The sequence below is a fragment of the Xenopus laevis genome, chromosome 4L (assembly GCF_017654675.1).
Source record: "Xenopus laevis strain J_2021 chromosome 4L, Xenopus_laevis_v10.1, whole genome shotgun sequence".
In the NCBI taxonomy this organism is placed as follows: Eukaryota; Metazoa; Chordata; class Amphibia; order Anura; family Pipidae; genus Xenopus; species Xenopus laevis.
Window position 1 is genome coordinate 59,982,303 of NC_054377.1, and position 27,440 is coordinate 60,009,742.

At 37.6% G+C, this 27,440-nt stretch overlaps 1 protein-coding gene across 3 annotated transcripts in view; it reads left to right on the forward strand.

Moving 5' to 3' along the window:
• The window catches only part of banp.L (BTG3 associated nuclear protein L homeolog), a 221,218-nt gene that overhangs the window by 72,577 nt on the left and 121,201 nt on the right, over positions 1-27,440 (forward strand). For 2 of the 3 annotated variants that reach the window (XM_018257989.2, XM_018257988.1), the window contains exon 7: positions 11,070-11,309. The exons of the other annotated variant lie outside the window; for it this stretch is intronic. In XM_018257989.2, the coding sequence (XP_018113478.1) occupies positions 11,070-11,309 (240 nt within the window). The remainder of the gene's footprint in view (positions 1-11,069; positions 11,310-27,440) is intronic. 3 annotated transcript variants of the gene reach the window in all.

Sequence of the window (27,440 nt, forward strand, 5' to 3'; positions counted from 1 at the left end):
CTTTCATTAGCAATAACTGGAAAAAAAAACCCCAGAAATATGTTCAAACTTTCATAACCTACCAAATGTTGTAAAATGAACATGGTAATTAGGGGGTGTGCCCAAAAAAATGGGTGTGGTCAAAAATCGCCGCGCAAAACGCACCAAATTTTTTCCCCTCTTTTTATTTCCAAAATGTTGGGAGGTATGACTGAGTAAAAGTCAATCCCTTCATGGGAGGTGCAGATGTCACCTTTCCTTTTTTACATTGCCTGATTTGGTTGCCTCAGGGGTTAGATAACCTAATGGCAAAATACAAAAGGTGGTTGTTCTTCAGTTGCCCATTTAAAATTCTGATCTCTGTCCAACTATAATTATGTGGTACTTGTAGGTGAATTACATAGCTGATTTACATAAAAGATAACGTGGCCTACTAAAATAAATTGCAGGCTCTTGATGCACTTAGAGTTGGTATATGTTATAAACCCAAAAAAAAGCCACAGTGGACAAACTGAAAGTTTAGCTCTGTGTGCCATTACCCTTAAACTCTGACTCCTCACAAGTCTTATTCTCAGAAAAGCAGTTGAGGAGAGCAGATGCACCAGTTTTCTCTAGAAGCGTGAGAATCTGTGACAAATGACCAGCTTTTTGAAAATGACAGCAGTATGTAAACATATGAGCCTGTTATCATGTGTTTTGATAGCACAATCCTTTACCAGCATTCCTAACTTAATTCTCATCTGAAACTATATCAGTTTTCTGCTAGGACATTTAATTCCTCTCGGATTGCTCTTCCACTTTCTACCCAATTAATTCTGGCCTAAACTACTACTCACTTACCTGTCCCTGTGACAAAACCCACTCTGCTGTTAACATCTTTCTTATATTATATGTCAATAAAAGATAACAAATAAAATGCTTAGGCTTACTTTCATATCCTTCTACACCCTACTACCCACCTTACCTCACTAAATCACTTCTCCAACCTTTGAAAATAGCATTAAATTACATTTAAAAATCTTTGAGGCTGAAGATTACCCAGAAAGCTCCAAGTTACAGGAAGATCATCTCTCACAGAATCTATTTTAAGAAAATAATATATTTTTCTTAACTGATTTGCTTTTTGGAATGGTGACCAAATTAATGTATCTCATATCTGTACTGTCATAATTGTAAAAATTATGCAAAACTTTTTAATCATTTTGGCCCTTTAGTTGGAACACCACTAGTAAAAATGATAATACCTAGATTAACTATAAATACCTAGATTTCACTGACCCTCATTTGAAAGCTGAGAAGAGTGAAGAACGAAAATAATTAAAATAAATATTGAAGACCAATTGAAAAGTTGCTTAGAATAGGTCCTTCTATAACATACTTACAGGGATTCTGTCATGATTTTTATGGTGTCATTTTTATTTCTAAATTGCACTGTTTACACTGCAAATAATTCACTCTACAGTATAAAATTTAATTCCTGAACCAGCAAGTGTATTTTAGTTTTTTTAAGTTGTAATATTGGTGTGTAGGCAGCCATCTCAGGTCCTTTTGCCTGGTCATGTGCTTTCAGAAAGAGCCAGCACTTTAGGAACTTTTAGAACTGCTTTCTGGCAGGCTGTTATTTATCCTACCCCATGTAACTAACTGTAAGTGTCGCCAGGGCCGGATTTACATAGAGGGCGCCCCTAGGCCCACTGCCGTTCGTCGCCCCTGTCCCCTCCCCTTTATTCGTGCAAATTTTCATCATCAATGGGGAAATTTAAAAAATGATTGTATCTCCAGCGCTTTCCCGGTGTTTTTGAACCAATGTGGGTGAGGTTGGGCAGCGTGCCGCCCCCCTAAAATCCTGCCGCCCTAGGCCCGGGCCTAGATGGCCTTTCCACAAATCCAGGCTTGAGTGTCGCAGTGGGACCTGGATTTTACTATTGAGTGCTGTTCTTATTTCTACCAGGCAGCTGTTATCTTGTGTTAGGGAGCTGCTATCTGGTTACCTTCCCTTGTTCTGTTGTTAGGCTGCTGGGTCTAAAAGGGAGGGGGTTATATCACTCCAACTAGCAGTACAGCAGTAAATTGTGACTGAAGTTTATCAGAGCACATGACTGGGGGCAGCTGGGAAATGGACAATATGTCTAGCCCCATATCCGATTTCAAAATTAAATGCTTTTGAGAAACTGATTCAATGCAGATTTCTGCTGGAGTAGCACTATTAACTGATGCATTTTGAAGAAAACATTTTTTCCCATGACAGTATCCCTTTAAAGTTAACTTAAAGGTGAACAACCCCTTTAAGGAAATGCAAGGCAGAGGTTTTTTTTTTTTTGCCCTACTTACGGCAGTTTCTTTTTTTTCCATTCAGTAGATATGCTTCTGGTGGATATATTCATTCTGATTTCAGTGACTATACCTGGTCCTAAGTGAGACAAACAATGGCCCTAAAATATGCCAAAGAAATTATTTTTATAGATACTTCATTAATTAAGAAAATAGCACCTTTTTCTTTGGTTCCTATTAATGGTAAAAGGTAGTAAGGATATAGTGTTGACCACTAACATCTAGACTGATGTCATTCTGGCTCCTGACATAGGAGGAGGAAAGGCCTGGATGCACTTCAGTCATCCGTGACAAATTTTAATGTTTTAGATAAAATTGAAACTTGTGACAGTACATAATAAAGAGAATACTGGTTATGGAACGATTTGTTCCAGATTATTTTTATATCTGTTTGCATTATTCTCAAGCCAAAACTTTGAAGATCCAACAAAGAAATGGATGCAGCCAGGAATGTGTATCACAGGAATTGATTCTTTAAAATGTCATCATGCTATAAAATGGTAAAACCAATATATGGTAGTGTTTCTGTCATCTGTTATTTTGTGCACAGCTTTCATATGTTTCTAATGATCTAACTTTGATGAACTTTTATGTATGAGCACAGAGCCTCGTATGCGCCAAAGAGATTTTAATAGAGGCAGTGTTTCATTATGGGATTATCTAGTGGTACACACTTGACAGAAAAATACATTGCTCATGAAAGAGTATTATTAATATGAGCGTGTGATAAACATGGTCTCTATGTGATAACATTTTATAGAGAGCAGTACTGTTTATGGGTATAATTTCCATTTAAATGCTGTGGTGTGAACTGTTCCTGAATATAGTGTGCAAATGTAATTTTGTTTGACTGTATTTGTCCTGGATGTGCTGGTAAATAGGGGAAAGTGGTATGCTTCAGTAAAACATTCTGTTTAGGATGCAACTTTTTTATTTATTTTTATTTTTTTAGAAAACTTTTTTGAAATGCCTTCTTTGAACCTTTAAAAATGTGTTTTTGCCTGCTTTCCAACTAAACCATCTAAAAAATGGGCCTTTATACAGAGCATATAACCCTAATTGCTAGTACTACCCATCACTGGGCTTGTAGAAACAAATTATATAAGAGAAGAAGAAACGCTTGTCCTGTTTGTCTTCCCTTGCAGCAGCATTCCTTATCACATACACCTTTCCTTTCATGGCATTTGCCATTGTTTGTATCTGCTAAAACCATTAGACGCAAAGATCCGATCGTACAAATGCTCGGTTCATGCGATTTTCAGACTGCATGTGGAGAGTCCCGACATTTTTCGTCCAATGGAGATCGGTCGTTTGATTGATTGGCCTGGTTAAAAGATTTGAAAGGCTGCGGGTAATATGTCTGCATGTATTGCAGATCGGACGATTTTCAGAGGGAGACTGTCACTAACTTTGGTCGGACATAACTGGGGCAGAACATCGGCTGATCTGTTCTTTTCTACTTTATTTGATTGGAATCGTTAGTGGCAGGTCGGGAGATGGGGAAGTACGATCGAGGATTTCGTTTGAGGATCTTTGCTTTTTTACTCTTAATAACTTGAATGGGAGGTTATTTATGAAATAAACTCTAAAATCTAATATTCGATCAAATAGTCCTGACCCAAAATTTTAATCAAACTCAAATCCAGTTTTCCTCCAAAAAAAAAACTTGAATGTCAGGAAGGCAATTAACATATAGACAGACCTCTGCCATTGACTTGTGAATTAATTTGGCAGGTTTTAGGAGGCGAATATTTGAATTAGAACTGTTTCATTAAAATGTATTCCAGTACCCTGAGCTCTAACTTTCACACAAGGATCTCTTCCTCTGAGCTTCTGAAACCAGGTTCCCTTTGAGCAAAATGATTTTTTCAAAATACAAGGCTTTACCTCCCAGCTCTCAGGGTCAGGCATCCACAGTTTTCAATTGGACTTCTGAAGTGCAAAATTTGCTGAGGCCTTAGTCACTTTTGCCAACATCTTAGCAGGTCACCTGTTTGCAGTGTCAGACTGGAGCACTTTGGGCACCACAGAGAACCTGCCTACAGAGTAGTCCGTGTAAAAGTGGCCAGGTCTGTTTCATATTTCATATGCAAGCTTGCTCACTCAGGGAATGCACCAAAAACAGTTTGAGAACAGCTTAGAGGATATTACCATCAGACTGGTCAATAATCAAGTCCAATTAGCTTTGCCCAGTAAAGTGGGCTATGTGCATATTTCCCAGAATAGCTAAAAATACCATTGAAAAGTTGGCTTTTTTTATTTTTAAGATTCTTTTTATTTTGTAAATAACAGCATTTACAGTTGCTTAATAATTGTTTCCACTAAAATGAACCTGCCGTGCATTGCTCTGAAATCATATACAAGAGTTGTTAATAATACAGGTTACACGGTTGGCTTACTGTAGGAAAAAAGAATGCCAGGAAACAGAGAGGAAAGGAAAAGTAAAAAAAAAAACAAAAAAAACAGAACTAAGGAAACCAAGGCAGTATCATATAAACTATATTTGTATTCGTAGGACTGTGTGTATTTATTTCCAGTACATTTATAAATTAATCAGTGAAGGGCAGGACGGTCTAGTCATTATTCGGCTTGAGAACTAGTACACTTTTGCCAGGTTAACCAGCTGTCAATCCCCTATATTGGATCCAGGGATCCCATATCTTTTTAAAGGTATCTGATTCGCCCCGGCTATACTAGTGAGTCTCTCCATCACTCGGTAGTTAACCAGCCTGGTTTTGACTTGTTGAAGGTCAAGAGAATGTGTTGTCCAGGCCTTTGTTATAGTCTGCTTTGCTGCTGAGAATATGTATCTAATTAGATTGTGACAATTTAGGAAGGGTGATGCTTTTAAGGAAAGCATTAATTGCCTGTGGAGTAGGGTTTGCCTTTTGCTCATAAAGCATTCTATAGAACAAAGCTATTTTGACCGGATTTGCTGTTAAAGCTCTTGTCCTAATTTGCATAAAAGAGGTATACAAATGTATTATTTAAGTTGCAGACTAACAGTGTATCGGCTTTGTTTTGCCTTTTGAAAGTATTTTTGCTTTCCTATTGTAGTTTTTTAAGTTCTTGCTCAGTCATTGATAAGTTCAGGTCTGTTCTCAGCTCAGTGTGGCAGTGGACCAAGTTTAATTTGCTGACTCAAGTTGTGATAAATGGGACATCAAGGATGATATTTTTCACTTGCTGGTCTTTCTGCGTATCTCTGGAGCTTAAGTCAATAGACCACGGGTATAGGCCTTATGGGCTGCCCATAATATAGAATTTTTGATATCTGGAGATTTTTTTAATTGAAAAAAGGTCTGTATTTCTTTTTCTACTTGTTGTGTTGTGATCTAGGTGCTAAATTTCAGAGTTGGAGCTTAATAATTGAGTGGACCAGGGACAGACATGTATTAAGGCAATATCTATAGCAGATTCTAAAGATTTGTTTAAGAAGAATCATATCTAATCTCGAATAGGATTTATGTGGTGTGGAAAAGAATGTAAATTCACTTTTAAATGGATGGTACTCCCACCATGTTTCAACTAAGGAGAAGTTTTGTAATAACTGTAAATAGTTTTTTGGGGGATTTGGAGATGGGCCTTGTCGGTTCATTGTTGGGTTTGCCACCTCATTAAAACCCCCCCCATTATAAGCTGGTCTCTCTGGTGTTTGAGAAGTTGGCGTTTTACATTTATCTCTAGAGAAACTACCACTACAGGGCAGTTATGCTGTTTACTGTAGTAGGACTAAGAATTATAATGATGTTTGGAGTCTCTAAATCTTCCTTCAGGGCACAGGATGACTGGAAGATCAAGCACTGCTTTTAGCAGCAGTCTTCATGTTAAATGTAATTATTGTTAGATTGCTCAGTTAGGAACCTGTGTATTAAATCAGCACTACATTTTGCCATTTTTCTTATTTTGTTTAATAGAGTTTGCTACGATAATTGAAGAAGGCAGAAACAGTATTCTGAATCACATAATCCCATTATTATATAACATTATTCTTTTTTAAAGTTATTTTACTGACTGACTTTACTGGCCATTGTTTTGATATTTGTGCTACCTAACTAAACATAATGATTTTTTTGTACCAAAGATTGGTCATAAGGAGCCATATCTGTTTTAAATTAAGGCTATCCTAGCTCCAAAAGGAAGTCGGTGTATAGTCTACAAGAAGAACGTAACTGTTTTTTTGTATATTTATAAAAAAAAAAAAAAAAAGATTCCTGCATTGCTTTTACTGGTCCAGCTATTACTCTCTTGAGCTCAAGATGAAGTCAGTGTATAGTCTGCAGGAAGAAAGACTGTTTACTTGTTTGATTGATTTTAATGGTGCATTTTTATTTAATATTTATTTTGCTTTCACCACATTTCCAACTAGTGGAGATGTTTCTTTTCCTTCCTTTTTTTAGTAAGATTGTTTCTTTCTTTTCAAAATAAATGTTGGTTTCAAAAGTTTGCCACTTTTTTCCTGCATACTCTTGTAGAAATTACCACCACATAAAACTATATTATGTGACCCCGGTCTTACTCTTTGCATTTAATCACTATTTTTAATTAATTAAAATATAATGATTTTCTTTGACTTAAGTTTGTATATGCCCCAATACTAGTTTTTATACCCCAATACTAGTTTTTATGCCCCAATACTAGTATAATCAGTAGTAATGTACTTTAATATACAAGTTTGCTACTAGGAAGTTAAAGGGGGGTTCACATTGAAATTTATTTTTAGTATGATGTTAGAGAGTGATATGCTGAGACAATTGGTTTTAATTTTTTATCATTTGAGTTTTTTGAGTTATTTAGCTTTTTATTCAGCAGCAATTCCAGCATTGTGGTTGCTAAATTCCAAATTACCCTAGCAACCATGCATTGATTTGAATGAGTTTCGAATATGAATAGGATAGGGCTTGAATAGAAAGATGAGTAATAAAAAATATCAATAACAATACATTTGCGGCCTTAGAGAGCATTTGTTTTTTAGATGGGTTCAGTGACTCCCCATTTGAAAGCTAGAAAAAATAATAAATCAATACCTATAAAAAATTATGAAGGCCAATTGCAAAGTTGCTTCGAATTAGCCATTCTATAACACGCCCCTTCATTGATGGCCCTTCAGTGAGACCTGCAGAGTACCTGGCCATCATTTTTTGCAGTGAAAATATTTTTGATGCCACTGTGCAGCTACTAGCTTTTCCAGTGCTTTCAGTGCTAGTAGCTGTACATCTCTACTGCTGTATCTAACAGTAAATGAGTATGAATATATATCTGAAAATCGAGTTTTGGTGAGATTCAAGCATTGAAGCATCATGAGTTCTTATGCAGTCAACATCTCCCACATCCACTGGGAGCAGCAACCTATCGTGGTCCTTATTAGCCGAGCTTGAGGGTTCTTTTTATTTATGTATTTAATTATATAGGAACCCCCCAAAATATAAGTAATATATGTAATAAGATACAGCCCTGGTCCTGGTCATTGCACAGTTGGTTTTGCTGTATTACTCCCTTTTAGGAGATACCTGCTCACATACCAGTTTTCTCCTCTCCTCCTGAATTTTAAATGTATTTTTAGATGCCTATTCTGCAGCATCAAAAGCTGAACAGTTTATGGATTGTCCCTGATCCCCAGGAATGTTGCAAGTAGGGATTTCAACATTCTTTTAGGAAGTATTTAAGAAGTCACAAAATAACTAAAAATGTAGCGCCACTAAGCAAGCTGAGATGGGGAATATTAATACTTTTGCTACAACAATGTCTTCTTTTGTTTAGTGTTTGAACAAAAATAAATGCATGAGAAGGATTGTTGTTGAATTAAAGGCAGAACTTCTGAAAGAAGGGCACAGGATGCAGATCCAAAACTCAATGCCAGCATGAGGTTAACCTTTCGAGTTAGAAACTTCTCTAAATGCTGAGAATTCTATAATTTTAGTGACCAACAGCAGCACTGACACAGCGCCTGTTTAGATATTAATACATTTTTTAATATACTGCTTGAGGTTCTCAAGTTCATTAAGTCTGGATTCTCACAGAGAAAGTTTGGCCTTTCTGAACTTTTGTGACTATAAAAAAGGTTTGCAAAATTAATAGAAGCCTTTTTGTATCAAGCAAATGCTCAATTCACTGACAAATCAGCCAAAGATATTATTTAATTGCTCCAGAGACCAGGTTTATTTTTGTAAGCTAGGAACGGGTTGTTTTTATAATATTAATGCAACTCTGTGTCCTGGTAACACAGCTACCAGAAGTTTTCATATTATCCACTGAGCCTGAATAGCACCCAGATTTGTAATAAAAATAAACAGTCAGACTTTAAGAATAAAATATTGAGATTCCTTGAATATTTTTTTGGGCAGGTGTTTCATTTTGCGTTCTCTGTTTTACATAATGATTGACAACAATTTAAGAGAACGGAGTATAATCAACTTCTCATACCTTATCTGGTAATAATTATGATTATTATGTATAGTGTTCTCTATAAATGCTGATAATGGGCAAGTCTTCAGCAAATGCTTAGTATTTTAAATTCATATTCTAATAATTCATTATAAAGCAGAATCAGATTTCTGAGCATAGTTAAGTTAAAGCTTTCTTGATAAGTGGGGCAAACAAGGAGCATGTTTTAAGTGTCATGTAGGACTATATATATATATATATATATATATATTCCTTAACAAGCAGCCATATCATACGAAACAGAAATGCACATAAACATTTTAATTGCATACAGGAAAACACAGAAAAGTAGAGCAACATATTAAATAATGGGTGTTTGTTATTGTGCATCAAGATCAGTGATGTTGGTGAATGTAGTGTATTCCCATTTATTTTACAGGTATGGGACCTGTTATCCAGAATGCTCGGGACCTGGGGTTTTCCGGATAACGGATCTTTCCGTAATTTGGGTCTTCATGCCTTAAGTCTACTAGAAATTAATTTAAACATTAAATAAACCCAATAGGCTGGTTTTGCTTCCAATATGGATTAATTATATCTTAGTTGGGATCAAGAACAAGCTACTGTTTTATTATTACAGAGAAAAAGGAAATCATTTTTAAAAATTTGGATAAAATGTAGTCTATGGGAGAGAGCCATTCCGTAATTCGGAGCTTTCTGGATAACGGGTTTCCGGATAAGGGATCCTATACCTGTATAGTGTATATTTCCCATTTGTTAAGATTTTTTTTACAACACTTCATAATATAGAAATATTTAGATCATTTGTAACTGGATATCAGTTTACCTTATTTCACCAAAATCACCACGTGTCTGACATGTGGAGGCACATTTATTAAAGGTCGAATTTCTTTTCGAAAGTTTTTAAAACTCTATAAAACTTAATATATTCGAAATTTGACTGGGGGGTTATTTATAAAAAAATTTGAATATCTAAAATTTTGCTGACTCGAAAACTCGAATCAAATTTGAATCAAAATCGTCTAAACTTGATTAGAGTTTTTTCTCCGAAAAAAAAACCCCTCGAATGTCAGGAAGGCTACTAACATGTCCAAATTGGTCCTGGACCTCTCCCATTGACTTATACATAAACTCGGCAGGTTTTAGGTGGCGAATAGTTGAATTTGAGTTCTTAAAATGCCCGAGTATGAGAAATCTCAAAATTCGAATTTGAATTAAGGGTAGGATGTTGCACATGGCGTTTGCACACTTTGTCTGCATCCGACAGTCATGTCAGATCAACGCTGCGACTTCAACCAACATTTCTATCTCTTACCTTATCTTCGTTGCATGCGATTTGTCACATGCGTTTTGTCGCAGTGCGTTGGATCGCAACGAAAACATCTGTGTAGTCCTACCCTTAAACTCAAATCGAGTTTGGCTAATTCACAATTTGAAATTGGAAAGTTTTGACCAAAAAAAAAAAATTTGAGAATTCGAATTTCCAATTCAGCCCTTATTAAATCCTCCCCATAATGTAATGATCTATGTTATAATTCCACATTTCTATCACATTTGTCAACAAAATGTTGGAAGAATATTCTAAATAAATCATAACTAACTGAGAGACCTGCCAAGTGCAATGTTGTTTATGTTATATATAATATGATCTATGATAAATTACGATTAAGGCATGTACTTACTGGGTATTTTCCAAGACCTATGATGTCCCATGGCTTTAAGAACTCAAGCAAACCTGATATATCTGCTATAACGGGTTCCTTTTTAGAGGCGTGGAACCAAATATACATAGTGACATGACCATGATTCAATTTTCACTATATCATTTGGTTTTCTCCAAATAATTGCACCAAATACCCAAAAGGTAAGGGATCCGTTATCCAGAACCTCATGTCCAGAAAGCTCAGAATTACTAAAGGCTGCCTCCCATAGACTCCATTATAATCAAATAATGCAAGTTTCTTACAATGATTTCCTTATACTTGATCTAAACTAAGATATAATGCATCCTAATTGGAAGCAGAATCAGATTATTGGGTTAATTTAATGCTTGCATGATTTTCTACTAGATTTTAAGGTATGAAGATCCAAATTACGGAAAGATCAATTAACCAGAATACCCCAGGTCCTGAGTATTCTGGATAATAGGTCCCATACCTGTATATATATTTGGTTTCACTCTCCAATCTACCCTGTTTATGATTATTTATGACCAACCACACAACCAGTCCATCCTAAAAACCACCCACTTTACAGGAAGTCTCGCCCTTTTCTAGCAGTATTAATTGGGAAGTATGTATTTTGTATACATGGTAAAGTCTTTAATGGTAATGTGTACTCAATTTGCTTTTTAGAGGATTATCCTAATGGTACCTGGCTGGGGGATGAACATAATGCAGAGACGAGAGTAAGATGTTCTATATCAGCAGCTGACATGCTGCACATCAGTACCAACTGTCGAACAGCAGAAAAGATGGCGCTTACTTTACTTGATTATCTTTTCCATCGAGAAATTCAGGCTATTTCCAACTTGTCAGGCCAGGGGAAACATGGGAAAAAGCAACTGGACCCATTAATGATCTACGGAATAAGATGTAAGTAAAATGATTCATGAACTAAACTAACCATATTCTTGGTTTCCTTTTTCTTTTCAAATAATATATGCACGTGGTTTTGTATGTATACAGTATAAACACTGTCCTTTTATCTCTGAAAAGTCAAGCATACAATAGCAATCGCTCAGGATTCCTTGTATGCAGTAAAAAGTAACAAATATGTTTCCACAAATAAGATCACAATATTATTTAACTGACTTTTCAGCTTCCTGGATATAGACATTTGTTTTATTAGCTGTATGTTTATTAATTTTTTTTAGCCCTTGTTTTTTCTATACTTGACTATATGTCTGGTAGGTGAGAGCAAAAGCACATGGGAAGTTTTGGTCTCGTGGTAAATCTGCGCAACAAAATTCTGTCGTTGCCTTCCCACTGGCAGTAATAATGGGAAGCATAACTGCACTTTTCGTAGTAGACAGAAGTTGAAATTTTGGGTACTGCACAATGCATATGTTTTCCCACTAGCACAGACTTACTGCAGTACCAACAAAACACCTTGTTTGCCATTGTTCACTCTTTTTTTTTTTTTTTTTAACTCTGTTTATGTCACTGGGGATTTCATAGTCTTTATAAATGTACCACATGGGCGTCCCTATATATGCTGTTTGTCATAGATTACACAGAATGGGGTTAAAAAGGTGAACTTAACCCTAAAAAATGAGTTTGATCAGCATTTTACACAGTAATGTAACTAGAGGGCGGCGGGCCCTGGCGCGGGACGTGCAGCCGGACACCCGCCCCCCTCCGTACGCCTGGAAACACTGAAGAAATCAGTGGCGCGTGAGCTGCCTGGGGGCCCTGAGGGGGTGCGGGCCCTGGCCCAATCACACCCCCTCCTCCCCCGGTAGTTACGCCACTGATTTTACATACTAAACTTAGTGCACCAGCCTAAAGGTTCAGTAGCCCTATAGCAGTAAGGATCCAGGCCTTAAAAGCTTTGCATAGGAGCTCACCATCTTGGATTTTGTAAGGAGTGTCAGTGACACTGCACATGCTCAGTGTGCTCTGAGCAGATGTTGAGTAGTGGTCTTCAGAAATCCTCAAGCACACAATGAGGTTTGCCTGCCATAGGAGCTCATGCCACAGGGCTGTTTATTAAATTCTGAGCCACTATGTAATAAGAATATGAATTACTGATCAACCTTGTATCATTAATTCTATATTCTGTATATGCTGTGCTAAACTCAAGAAAATGACAGCAGCAAAGAAGACATGGTGGGAGTCTGCAGAAAAGAGGATGGGAAGCTACTACAGGCATATTTGGAGGCAATATCTTCACTGGTAAAGGGCTGCAATTAAATTATAATGACCAGCATTTCTACGGTTACTCTTTTAGTTCTTCTTTAAGTTAAACACATTGGGGGTCATTTATTAACACTGGGCAAATTTGCCCATGGGCAGTAACACGTGACAACCAATCAAATTGCTGCATTCATTGTTCTACTTGCAGCTGGTTTCAAAAAGCTAATCATTGATCAATGATTGGTTGCTATAGGTAACTGCCCATGGGCAAATTTGCCCAGTGTTGAAAAATGAGCCCCATTGTCTGTACTGATTCAGATTAAACAGTATGAATCCGAGGGCCCAGACTGACTGTGTGCTAATTCAGAGTATATGCACAATTTTTAATGTTTATGGTGACTGACCAGTCCTAGTTTCCATTGTGCCCAGAATTGTATATGTTAGATTGTTCTCTTACATCTCCAGTTGGGCTATTAATACACTGGACTCTGGGCATGACATCTCCACAGGGATGGATTGGACTTGGAGAGCTTTGTTACCTAGTCACTGGTTTTTCTGTGTGAGAATTTTCTATAAAAGCCATGACGTGTGTTATAATAATTGTTTTAAATATGCATCTACCCTCTTTGTCTACATGCTGTGCTTCTTTCAAAATAGAATTCTGACTGTGGGATACTATAGTTAATGTTCAATGTTTTGTAATGTCACAGACAATACACCATCTTTCGTTATATATAAAATCAATGTTTGATCTTATGTAGTCTCACAGTGAATGTAGCGATAGGTAGTGGGCAATGTTCCCTCTAAGGTGTGCACTCATGCATGTGCACACAAAATTTGAGGCCAGCGCTCACAACAAATTGTGTGTGGTGCACACAAAGAATTTTGTGTTAAAACACACAATTTTGTATCAATTTTTACCTGAGCACAAAAGTTTGAAATGTGTGCACAAAATACATTTTTTGTGCACATAGCCAAGAAGGAATTGGAGGCAACACTGGTAGTAAGTAGGAAGCTTTTGTGAGGACAAAGTAGATTAAGTGAAGACAAAGCTTTTTCCGTAAAACACCTCCCCATGATCATAGTTCCCTCGTAGTTCCACAAGCTATGGCTGCCGCTCTACTGTTGGCTAGCTGGGTCCTCTAGATATCTGAAGTCCTGGACCATGAGCTGTCAGATTAGTACAGTGAGCTATTAACGAGTGTACACTACCCAACAAAAACTTCAGTCATGCCTGTAATATGTAAGGAGCTGGGATTAGAGGACGGTGCCCTACAAAAAAAAAATGTCTTTCCTTGTCCTTTTGAAGGGGACTTGTCACGTTAAGAAATAATTCCAAAGCAAAATAAACGTCACTTATTTACATTTTGTTTTTTAGTCTTGAAATTCAAATTCTTGACAGCAAGCAGCTATTTTGTGAACCCTGTTATTTAGGCAAACTTTGCATCATGCCAAAATCTTGTTTATGTGGCAGAATGAGGGGCCTGATACCCTAGTCCAGTGCTGTCCAACTGGCGCCCCCAACCTTGTGTGGCCCCCACATGAAAGTCTGCCTGCTGTGACTGTTTACCTTGTGTAAAGTACTGAGATTAAATGACCGCTGCATTGTTTAAGATTCAAATTCAGACTGTAATCCCATGCATTGTTCACACCTGTAACACCTCTATTGTTTACACCCTTAAACCCTGCACTGTTCGTTCCTTAGAGCCAGACTGAAAGTGCCCACATCGTTCACCTGTTCACACCTTATCCAAACTACTGGAGGGGCCTGATAAGTTTCCCTGTCTCTTGCTTTAGACTGGCTACCCTATGCTCCCTGTGTGCCATACTCTGCCTTCACTATGCTCCATGTGTGTCACAAGGTAATTCAGTCAGCACCTGTGCCTTTCGAATTGCTTCAGTCCGGTGCAAGTCTGACAGTTTCCACTCTGAACTTGTTTGCCAAATATTTATATCAAAATTACATGTGGATACTTCTGTCTACCTTAGTGCAAAAACCTTTTCCATAATGTCCATAAGTTTTCTCGTGAAAAAGCTTAACTGTAAAAATATACAAAAGATACACATAAGTAAAATATTCTCAATAAATATACAGATTAAAAATTATTTGTTAAATTATTTAACATTAAATCTTACTTAAATCGTATTCCCTGTTGAGGCCATGGGGAGCTAACGTTTCCAATTTTCTAATCCATCTTGCTTCTTTTTTGAGTAATAATTTTACTCGGTCTCCTCCTCTCCGTAATTTGGGTACCATGTCTGTTATTTTATATTTTAATTGTTGAACCCCATGGCCCGCAATAAGGAAGTGGTTTGCAACTGCTTGATCACTTTTTTTAGTATTGATAGCGCACTTGTGTTCTCTTATGGGTTCTTTTGCACTTCGTGTGGTTTGTCCAACATAAGCTAGCCCACAGGGGCACTTAATAACATATACAACAAAGGTACTTTCACATGTGTAAAAGCCATTTATTTTGATCACTGTCCCTTTCCTCGGGATATATAACACCTCTCCTTTCACAACAGCAATTACATCCCAGACATGGGTATGTTCCATTTTTTTTGGGACATAATTGTCGCTCTTGGGAATGGGTCTCTCCTACATCGGCTCATATAGCCATTGACCAAATGGTTTTTGATTTTTTATAAGAAATAATTGGGGTGTTCTTGAAGTGATTTATATCAGGTAAGCCTTCCCCTAGTATCGACCAGTGTTTTTTTTTATGGCCTTCTCTACATAAGTACTTACTGTACTATAGCGGGATACAAATGGGATTCTATCTTTCTGATTCTTTTGGGGTTTTGCTGTCATTCTGTACTTCTGAACATTGTTTCCTTAGGAGTCCCACCGGGTATCCTCTTCTTTCAAATTTTGTTTGCATTCGATTTAGTCGGGTTTCTAATGCACTGTCATCAGACACTATTCTTTTCACTCTACTAAATTGAGATTTTGGTACGGACTTCTTGATTTGTATTGGATGAAATGAATTATAGTGTAATAGAGTGTTTTTATCAGTAGGTTTTATGTATAGGTCTGAGGACAGTGCATCTCCACTCCTACTAATTCTGGTGTTCAAAAAAGAAACATTGTTTAAATCACTGTGTAAAGTAAATTTCAATTTTGTTCTGGTACAGTTCATTTGATGATGAAATGCTTCAAGGGTCCAACGTGGCCCCGTCCAAATGGTAAAAATATCATTGATGAACCTGTACCAACACAAACAATGCGCCTTATATAACTCATTGGTGTACACAAAAGTTTCTTCAAATGCCATACTCTGTCTGCCCTATGCTCCTTGTGTGCGTCATACTCTGCTTGCCCTATGCTCCCTGTGCGTGCCCTACTCTGCCCATGTGTGCCCTACTCTGTGTGTGCCAAACTCTGTCTGCCATATGCTTCTTGTGTGTGCCATACTCGGCCTGCCCTATTCTCCCTGTGTGTGCCATACTACCTGCCATACACTATCTGTGGTGGCCTGGTAGGGTTTGTTCTGGGGGTTGGTTAGCATTTGAAAATTATTGTTAGGGGCCCTTAGGTGCTGGAGTGGGGTTCTGTGTTATCCACAGGAGCAGGCATATGGATTTAAGGGTATGTTTTAATATGACTTCACATGATTGATGAGTAATATCCCTGCAGTGAGCACCAACCATTTGGGTTTTTGGTGTGCTACCACCAATGTGGACATGGTCTTAAAAGTTCTTGTGGTTTAAAGTGGGTGTGCTTTAAAAAGGGGAGTGGCGAACACTGGCCTCCATTGTCACCCTCCCCCATGGAGACCAGAAAAATTCCGTCCCTTTGTATCTCAGAAGTTGGACGGTACTGTGGCCTAGTCCGTGCTCTGGCTAAACAATTAGATGGTGACAAGGAAGGGGGGATGTGAAGAGTGCTGTGATATCTAGGAAGTGCAGAATGGAAAGTGAATTTCCTGCCCCGCCACTATGCCTAAGGCTGACAGCTGAGATTTTAAAAGAGTTTATAACCTTTATCGATGTTTTAATAAAAAAAAATGTTGGTTTCAATTTGAAAAGGATTTTTATTATACAGATTTTTATAACTGGGTGACAGATCCCCTTGAAATGTGGTTTATATTATCTTGTTGTAATTTGATTCTACATTACATCTATTGTCTGATTCTTCTAGTTCCTGTTTTGATTTTCTGTTCACGGAAACATGTGGGTTGCTTAGTTTTGTTCATGCTCTTTTTGTTCTGCTTGTGTGGGAGTCAGCAAAGGTCTAGAAAACACTCAGTGTTAGAGGTCGTGCCCCTAATTGCTGATTATTCTGTGTTTTATTTCTTCTGAGGATATAGTTGGATGTAATTTGGCTAGGCATTTACAATCTGTAAATGTGAATGGGTGTCAACCCCATATTAATGATAAATCCTCACCCCAATGAACCATAATGGATATGAGAACTTTCTCATATTTAAGCTCTCACATATCTACCAAATTATATTAAACAGCGTAGTGTTTATTCATTTCTTGGAGTGCTGCACCCAGTTATCAAAAATGCCCTATAGCTAAGTTAAGACAGCCTCTACCTCTACTAAATATGCTTGACTTTCCTCTCCAAAGATTCAAGGGTTAACTTCCATATCATTCAGCTTTTGTTTTATACATTGAAATAGTTTGTACAGGTATGTATGTCAGAAAAGCTCCAAATTACAGAAAGGCCATCTCCCATAGACTTCATTTTATCCAAATAATTCACATTTTGAAAAATGATTTCCTTTTTGTCTGTAATAATAAAACAGTAGCTTGTACTTGATCCCAACTAAGATATAATTAATCCTAATTGGAAGCAAAACCAGTCTATTGGGTTTATTTAATGTTTAAATTAATTTCTAGTAGACTTAAGGCATGAAGATCTAAATTACATAAAGATCCATTATACGGAAAATACCAGGTCCCGAGCATTCTGGTCCCATACCTGTACACATATTGTGGTTTGAGAGGCACTCTCTAGAAAAACTTTTTCAAAGGAATTATACTGCAAACCTATTTAATGTGTAACCTTAGTGAAAAGGATATCCGCATGGCAGCCTTTGTACAGGTATGGGATCCGTTATCTGGAAACTCGTTATCCAGAAAGCTCTGAATTACGGAAAGGCCATCTCCCATAGACTCCATTTTATCAAAATAATCAAAATTTTTAAAAATGATTTCCTTTTTCTCTTGTATTTGTATTTTGCCTGACGAAGGGGCCCATGTGTTCCGAAAGCTTGCAATTGTTGCTTATTCAGTTAGCCAATTTAAGTAAGGTATCTCCAAACTTTACATTTTCTTCCTTTTTCTCTGTAATAATAAAACAGTACCTTGTACTTGATCCAAACTAAGATATAATTAATCCTTTTTGGAAGCAAAACCAGCCTATGTGTTTATTTAGCCAGTAGACTTAGGGCAGAGACACACTGTCAGATTCGGGGAGAATCTAGAATGTTGAGAATCGCCGGCGGGATGGCACTTGGAGCACTTGGTTTTCCGAAGTTTCCTCGTGATGCAACTTTGGTCGACTTCGGAAAAAGAAGCGATCCGAGTGCCATCTCGCTGGCAATTTGCATTCTAGCCGACAGTTTTGGGCGATTAGTCGCCCAGAAGAAGAGGAGAATTTTGGCCGGGCGACTAATCTCCCCAAACCTGTCCATGTGTCTCTGCCCTAAAGGTATGAAGTTCCAAATTGAAGAAAGAACTGTTATCAAGAAAGCCTCAGATCCCAAGCATTCTGGATAACAGGTCCCATACCTGTACGAGTTTTTCAGTAGCCATTCAACAAGAAGGATCTATGGCAATAAGCCTAGCACAGAATGTACAAGATGTCCTGTGGTGTTATAAATTCATAGCACAGACTTATTCATATTTTGTGGTAAACCTTACAAGAAATTTTAAAATATGATCAAATATGGTTATAAGTCAGTGTTTCTTTTTCTTTTTTTTTTTTAACCATTTTATAGAGGGGGGACATGTAACACCTAAAACCAGCTCACTTTTGTTGCATTTTATTTGTGTGGTGACTTTCTTTGTATTGTCTTGTAATAACAGTCTTTCCACAAGTCTAAGTCTAGTATATATAAAGTGAATGCTTTGTCAGCAGGATTTCATTTGCTTTCAGGCTGCGCATAGTCTCCGAAGCTAATAAAAAACACTTAGCTTTAAGTTTACTTTGGTGTTCTGTGGTGGCAAGAAAATACTGAGTAGGCATTAAAGTAAATGCTGAATGGAAACAGACATGAACTGCATGAAAAGGAATCTCTATCAGCCAATAACCCCACCAACACAAACCGCACAGGCAACTGTGGATAAATGTCTGAACAGTGATATAATCAATAGGATCATATCGGGCATTTTAGCTAAAGGAAATGCTTTTTTAACATTGTCTTAGTCCTCTGCCAGTTTGTTCTTTTTCTTGTACTGGAAAAAAAGAGTAAATAAAGAGCTAGTGGTATGTTCTGTACTATATAGAGACAGTTTAAATAAACAGTAATGATTAATCTGCAATATACTGTCATAATAATGATTAAACATAAGGGCAGAGAAACACGCTGCGATTCGGGGAGATTAGTCACCTGGCAACAAATCTCCTCTTCTTCGGTGACTAATCTCCCCAAACTGCCTCCCCTGCCTTCCCGCTGGCTAGAATGTAAATCGCGGGTGGGATGGCACTTGTGGTGCTTGGTTTTCCGCAATTTACATTTGAGCCGGCGGGCAGGCCTGGATTTGTGGAAAGGCCATCTAGACCCGGGCCTAGGGCGGCAGGATTTTAGGGGGACGGCATGCTGCCCAACTACACCCACATTGGTTCAAAAACACTGGGGATGCGCTGGAGGTACAATCACTTTTTAAATTTCCCGTGCGCCAATCCCCATTGCTCTAGTCCAGAATGAAAATTTGCATGAATAAAGGGGAGGGGACAGGGGCGACGAACGGCAGTGGGCCTCGGGGCGCTCACTATGTAAATCCGGCCTTGCTGGCGGGAAGTTAGTTCGGGTGATTAGTCGTCCAGAAGAAGAGGAGATTTGTCGCCGGGCCACTAATCACCCCTCATCACGGTGTCTCTGCCGTAAAGGATTTAACAATCTGTTAACAGCAAATTCCTTATTTATATATGTCTTTGCATTCTGCCTGTGCGTCATTAGAACAGTGCCATATATTCAAGACCACTAGTAGGTGCTCCTTTATTGACATCTTCACATGAAGAAAAGTCAGGTTGTTGCGTTCTTTACATCTCATGGTGTGTAAAGTTGCTGTGAAGGGTATAAGTCAGTTTGTTTTGATGGTGAGGTTGCACTGATTACTTTGGTGCAAAGTTACTCCCTACCATAAAAACTAATTTGATATGTTTGAAGTACCTTCCAAATTAATTCTCATCTGTGCTTATTCCTTGCGTGTCCCAGCTTTGGCTTTGTTCAGAATCTGTTTCTAACACTACAGAAAAGTTATATATATATATAGCGTATAAATGTTTGCCAACCAACTATGTCATGTATTTATCATTGTGCCAAGCCAGCCAGTGCTTATCCTAACCAGATTCATTTGTAGCTTATGATCTCACTGGTGTGATTTTACCATTAGCGCACAATACATTTTTGCTATCTATTTTTTTCCTCTCAGACATATGGAAAAATCCAGTTGTAAATATGTCTTGCTGCTTTAATGGGATGCATACACAGATATTTAGCTCAATAAAGTTTTTGTGTAATTTATTATTTTGCTTTTTTCCTATAATGATCACTCATTGATGCCAGGACCTGCAGTTATGGGATGAATATTCTGTTGTTATACAGAATGGGGGCAGTTGAAATGCAACTGAAACCCCTTTTATTTTATTTTGTTCATTTTGATACTTTTCATTCTTATTCCTTTACTTTATTGTGCCATATTATTATTATTATTGGCATTGAGAGGCATGCTGCAGCGCTGCCAACTCTTAAGGGGCTCAGTAGATAGGTATGCTGCAGCACTATCTTACCCCCCAACTCTAATGCCCCAGCGATACCCTAAATGCCCAAGGTGCTATGTACCACACAGTCCCAGTATCAGCAGCGTGGGGACAGGAAAGTAAGTAAGCCATTTGGTGCCAGACGCAAAGGACACAGAGCACACAGAGGAGCTTCCGTTTCTGCCTTTCTCCGACTGGTTCCACAATGCGCCGACTATGATCCGGCAGCTTCAAAGACGGGATCGCAGACACTACTGTCAGCTCCATAGCACCACCATCCGCGCTCCCTTATCTGGACTCTCTAGAACCCTCAAGTAACGATAGCACAGCTCTACACATGCTTCACTCCACTCTTTCCCTCTCTCGCTAAGCCTCTCTAGCTCATTGCCACCTGCAGTTCTCCATCACTAACCGTCTTAACATGGCATCAGGGTTTGCCTTGCCACGAGGCTTTAGAGCAGGCACGGGTACCAGCCCCTAACTCAAGAACCTTCAAATGTGTACCTAAGCACCCAAAGGGTAAAGAGAGTGCGCATGGACATAAGAAAAACAGATTGTCTGCATAAAGAAGATGAACCTAATGTCATTCTGAATTGGTTCCGACCCTTCCAGGCCACTCTCTTAAGCATGTCTTCTTCACTAGAAAAATTGTCTGCTTTGCAATCATCACAACAAGCTACATCTTCTAAGAGGCAAGCTACCACCGGCTCACCATCACAGCCACCACAAACAGACGATTTTGCGCCTGGAGAGCACGGATTCCCTCATTGGCTCTGCTGAAATATCTCATAAAGGACAAACGGATGCAGTCAGCTCCTTACTAACTAACAGACATGTTTAAGGGTTAGGCCACACTGGGCGTTTTGGGGAGATTTGGTCGTCTGGCGACTAACTGCCTTGTCTTTACGGCGACCAATCTCCACCAAACGAATTCCCTGACTCTGCGCCGGCTAAAATAAAAAAACGCCGGCACTAAATCACTCGTGGTGATTCGTTATCGGAAGTCGCCCAAAGTTTCCTCGTGAGGCAACTTCGGGCGACTTCGGAAAACTAATCTTTCTTCCCACTCTGTTTCTTTTTATACAGGCAGGCTAATTGGCTCTTGATAAAATTGACCATAGTGTGTGTGTGATGTATAATCTCTGTAAAGCTATATAAATACCAGGAAATAAATTAATAATTTGGCCTCGCTCTTAAAAAAAAAAAAAAGAAGTGAAATGAGATAACAGAACTGGCCACCTATGTAGTGTTAAGGTGGATCAATATAGGAAAGCCAGGGAACACACACACCACTGATAACTAAGGAACAAACACAACATTGAAAACTCATTAATTAGAACATATGGAGAAAAGTTCACACAGCACTTTATAGTGAATCTCCTACAAAATATCATCAACCTGCAAAATCAATCTGTTTCTGGGAAGAAAGTCTGTGTGGTGTTTAGCTAATACGAACCATTTCCCAAATGCTAAGCTATAGGAATATTATATCAGCAACTGGTCATAACACACTCCGACAAGAAATAAAGTATTTGTTGTCTTTCTGCAGATCACCCTGCCAGCAGTGAGTGCCAGTTCAATTAGTGGTAAGCAGTGTAGGTTTGTTTTTCAGCAACAATTTCTTTAATAAACTTTACTTAAAAAAAATCACATTGTCTTGTAGTTTCAAAATGCTTAGAATTATGTGTCACTATATGGTAAGCCCCGTTTCGTTAAAATGCTTTAGAACAAATTCCAGATGTGACACCCTGGCTTTGCTTGCTGGGCCTCATACTTGTCTCATATGTTGTTAGCATTTTGTCCCACCATTTTTTAGTAGTGGTTATTATAGCAGGGTGTCTTTTGTTCCACTATACAGATGCTGCTCCAGAGTTTTGACTGGCCAAAACCAAAAGGCGGCCAGGAAGAGGCCAAACAGGGATAAAGTGAAAAACTAGTTGTGAATGCAGGTTGTGGATAGCTATTTTGACAGATCACATTAAAGAATTTTAAGCAGGTTTCTGCATTATAACACCTGTTTTTTATTTTTTTATCTCTTTAAAGTCAGCGAAGGATGGCATGTAATCACTAAATAAACGAATGTAGTGGCATGAATTATTATAACGGCGTTCATCAAAGTAGCTTTTATAGTAGGAATATTAAAATATATATGTACTAACAGTTTTTAAATATTTGAATTTTAACACAAATTTTGCTATTGAATTGCTAGTAATAGTAGTTCTAGCTAAGCGGGTTGTTTATGGTAGGTGTGATGCAATGTGCACCCTTTTAGGGAAATTTTTGTATGAAGTAAATGGTCATAGACAGAACATCTCTGAAAATGATTTTCTGATTTTGGCAACTATGCAAGCACGTAGCAATCCAGTAATCTTTTGAGAGAATGGATTACATAGTTACATACAATTAAATCAGGTTGAAAAAAGACAAAGTCCATCAAGTTCAACCCCTCCAAGTGAAAACCCAGCATCCATACACACACCCCTCCCATCCTTTCACATAAATTATATATACCCATATCTATACTAACTATAGAGTTTAGTATCACAATAGTCTTTGATATTATGTCTGTCCAAGAAATCATCCAAGCCATTCTTAAAGGCATTAACTGAATCAGCCATCACAACATCACCCGGCAGTGCATTCCACAACCTCACTGTCCTGACTGTGAAGAACCCCCTACGTTGCTTCAAATGAAAGTTCTTTTCTTCTAGTCTAAAGGGGTGGCCTCTGGTGCGGTGATCCACTTTATGGGTAAAAAGGTCCCCTGTTATTTGTCTATAATGTCCTTTAATGTACTTGTAAAGTGTAATCATGTCCCCTCGCATGATTTGCAAAACTAAATATTCTTTTAAAAATTGTCACAAGAAAAATTTTTTGTAGTGCACAAAAAGAGCATCCCAGAGAGACTGAGGTCTCAGAAGTAAGTGGGTACACCACTCTGTGAAACATTGTCTGATATTGCTGCAAATATTTCAGCAATTCAGTAACATTCCTGAATTTGGAGATTTCATAACACTACATATTAAAATTCCGGGAATCCAAAGTAATCTCTGTATGTAAGGGACAATGTCAAAAGCCTGTATTAGATGGCCATAATCTTTGACCACTTAGGTGGCACTGCATTAAAACACACAATTCTGTAGTGTGAACACAGATTGACACTTCATCCGCAAATGCAAGTTAAAACTCTACCATGCAAAGAAGGGGTTGGAGCAACATATGCTGCCTTCCAGAAAACATCTTTTTCAGGGAATGTCTTTATTTACTTCATTAAATAATTTGCAAATCATTGCATTCTGTTTACATTTTACACAGTATCCCATATTTTGGGGAAATTCAGTTGTAACTGCCAGACTGTATATACAGATATCTTAGCAGTAATTCTTTATAGGCTTCCCGGTACTTAATAAAAGAACTAGTTCATGTAATTTTACTCTTAGCATTATTGATAGGAAAGCTTTCAATATTTTCACATTTCTGATTTAATCGCAGATATCCTCATCTAGAAATTTAAATGAATACAGAAGAGCAATCAGAATAACAATTAAAAAGCACACTAGATCTATAAATCCAAGGCTGTAGTTCATATAGGAATCATCTAGCATGGCAGAAACAGTGTGCCACAAAGAAAAGAAAACTAATGGATACAGCAGTTAAAGGGGGGGGCGGGCGGTTACACAAATAACCATAAGGGCTACAATGTAGCTGGAACTTCAGAAATAAGTAGAAAAGTAAACTTTGCAACATTTGTGGCCAGTAGTTGACAAGGAGAGCAGTGAGACATATAGTAATACTTAGACTAATTGTGCATGCGAGTTCTATAAATGCTTGGGTTTTTAGCTCAAAACCTTGGCATTGAAGTACTAGAAACAGTCATTCATAGACTATGCATTTGCCTGACAATTGATCATACCAGTGCTTGTCAGACAATAGTTTGAAAAAGTATACAGCTATCAAGCAGCTGCCAGTTTTCTACATAAAGGTAACTTCTATGTGTTCTTACAGTAGATCCCATAGTAAAGCTATGTCCATGTTACTTTTTTTAGGTTTAAATGGAACTTTAAGATGTCAAAATGCACATTTAATAAATTGGCTAATATTCTCCCCTTCTGTAATTTCTAAAATTAATATTGAAACTTTATAAAACGTCACCAAGGAGTCTGATGATCATATAAAAGCTCGAGGCTGCAAATCAAATGATTTTATGCAAGTCACTGAACTTCAGAATGACTTCTAATATCTTTATTATTTTTGTTTTGGAGTGCGTTATCTATTAGAATCAACAGCATTAATTCTGACATCCTGTCCCTTCCAGACTTCTTCTGGGTTCAGGTGTTGCAGGAGGCTTCTCTGTGTCTGAATTCTTGAGTCCGCTTCAGGAAGAGGGGCAGCATGAATTAGACTGGAAGCAGGTTGAAGTGACAGCAAACACAAACTTGTGCCTGTTTGTTTTTATTACAACCTTCTTTTTAAACACTGCCTATCCTTCAATATACCTTATAAATGGTTCTTAAGTTTTCTCTGATGTGTGGGTGTCCTAGAGCAGCATAACAGTGGACATTTTAATTTTGTGTAAAACAATTGGACTAAATAGGAGGTATTTTTAGGCAGATGTTCATATGTAAACTGTTCTTTGTACTTTGACTGCAAACATTAGTATCACTTTAAATGCTAAGAGTGCAAAGAAGATGACCAGTTGGCAAAACTCAGACCTCTGTGGATTTGAATACAGACCTGTTGGAGGCCCAGATTGTTATTATGGCACTCCAACCTGCATGAGACTTCCATTAAATTTTTGTATCACATAATCATTTCAAAAGGATTTGGCAAGTAAGCATCTTGGTCTAGCATATAACCAGCCCTCCACATGGAAAAATTGGATAACACCAGAATTTATATCTTCTGGTACTTAATTGGGCCTTTAAAAGACTCCAAAATTGAGCATGTAAAGGTGTTTATAATTTAAAATATATGATGTGTTGTATTTAAACAAGTATTTTTTGTAGACAAATTTACTTTAATTTACATTTTTGCAGTTAAAAATGTAAATTCAACTAGAGAGAGAAGCATTCAGCACAGAAATTCTTTAACTTTTTCACCACATAAATTATTTACTACCTGCCAAATGGGCCTGGACGGGACCCATGCTTCAGTAGAGAGAAAGCTGCTTGTACATGGATCAAAGAAGCCTGTGTAAAACAGTAGTAGAATAGGATGAGACACCCTGAAAATAATAAAACTGTGAATTAAAATCAAAGAGCATAGTATACTTGCAGGGCACATGAGGGCTAATTTTCTAAGAAAGGTGCACCAGGACAATGCAATCTTTACTGTAATTTTTGGTAGTAGTAAAACCATACAATCAGTCAAAAAGAAGTACTCATGTGATTTTAACGTCATGGCTATTTGTTTATTTTCTCCTTTAGAAATATCAAATCACATACAGTAATATCTGCACAACATGACACATTTGCCTCCAGACAGAAAATATACCTTAAGGCATACAACTCCATTTTTTAAGAAAACTGCACATACAATTTGGTAATGCTGCCAGTGGCTTAGCAATTCATTAGGGCCACACCCAGTTTGATGGCTTCAGCAAGAGTCTATGCACTTTGGCATCCACAGAGAATTGGACTTGGCCCTGATATTTGGTTTGCTTGATACAGACGGTGGAAATAATGAACAGCACAAAGTCGGGTGATGTGGATCGTGCTTTGTGTTTCTACACTTTTTTTCTTGGCAGCTATACGTTGTCCTGTAGTTTTTAGTTCAGAAGCACTATATATCAAACAAGCATTTTTGCTTTTTAAAAATAGCTTACTGATACTTTACAAAAAATATTTCTTTCTCGCTTATAGATTTTAAAACAGTTTTTTTTCTTTACTGTACCTTGTTTTTGGGTTCAAAATGTGTGTACCCTTTATTTTACCGGCTTTTCTTTAGTCCAACACAATGCACTCTAATCTCTATACCAATCACTTTATTTGAAAGATAGGTGCGCTGAAGCAACGGGCATGGTAATTTCTATACTACAGGAGCTTCACCACACCTGCAGGTCATGTTTGTGATCCAGATTATTTGACTGAATGGGCTTATGTCAAAAAGGACATGGGGAGAGAGATACTTTTTCCTTTGAATAAAGCACTTGGTGTTTTTATAAGTACGTTGTGAGAACATTGCTGGAATTTAAGCACCTACTAAAATGCTGATCCGGAGACTTGCCACTTTAGAGCAGGGAATTTGTGTCTTTCTGGAAATTGGCTACAACATGGGCCAAATATCAATCTAAAAAAGTTTTAGTAGTTGAACTTTATAAATGAGATAATGTACTACAAAGCCATCAGGCCATCAAGGGAGGGAGGCAAAGAAATTCTCCCACAGAGAGCCCCTTCTGACCAGTGGACCTTGATATGGATTGCACTTTACTTAAATAAGTACATTTTAAATTGAGAAATTTTAAACCTAATGGATGTTAGCTATTTCATCACGGACAACTGTGTTAAAATGTCACTTTTATATTTGAGCCAGATATCACTAAATAGACTTGTCTTATAGGAACAACATATTACTTTGCTCAAAAAGCCACCTACAGCAAAGTAAATTACAGAGTATCTCAATAAGAGAAAGCTAAGAGATATTTCAATATCTTTTGGTTGGTGGCAAATAAGTAAACTATGAAAAAATCTCAAGATTGCCTAAAATTGTAAATGTTTATGATGATGATTTGCAGATGTCCTTAGTTATGTGATATGTTACTGCATTACCAATTTGTGACAAACATATGTGTAAACTCAGAGGCTTGATTCTCAACCAAATTAAATATTGAACTCATTGCTAGAGTCAACAGAATAATATGGTTCATGTTACAGCTTGGATCAGCTTATCTAATTGACTATAAAACTTTTATTTACACTGGATTTTCCTCCGTT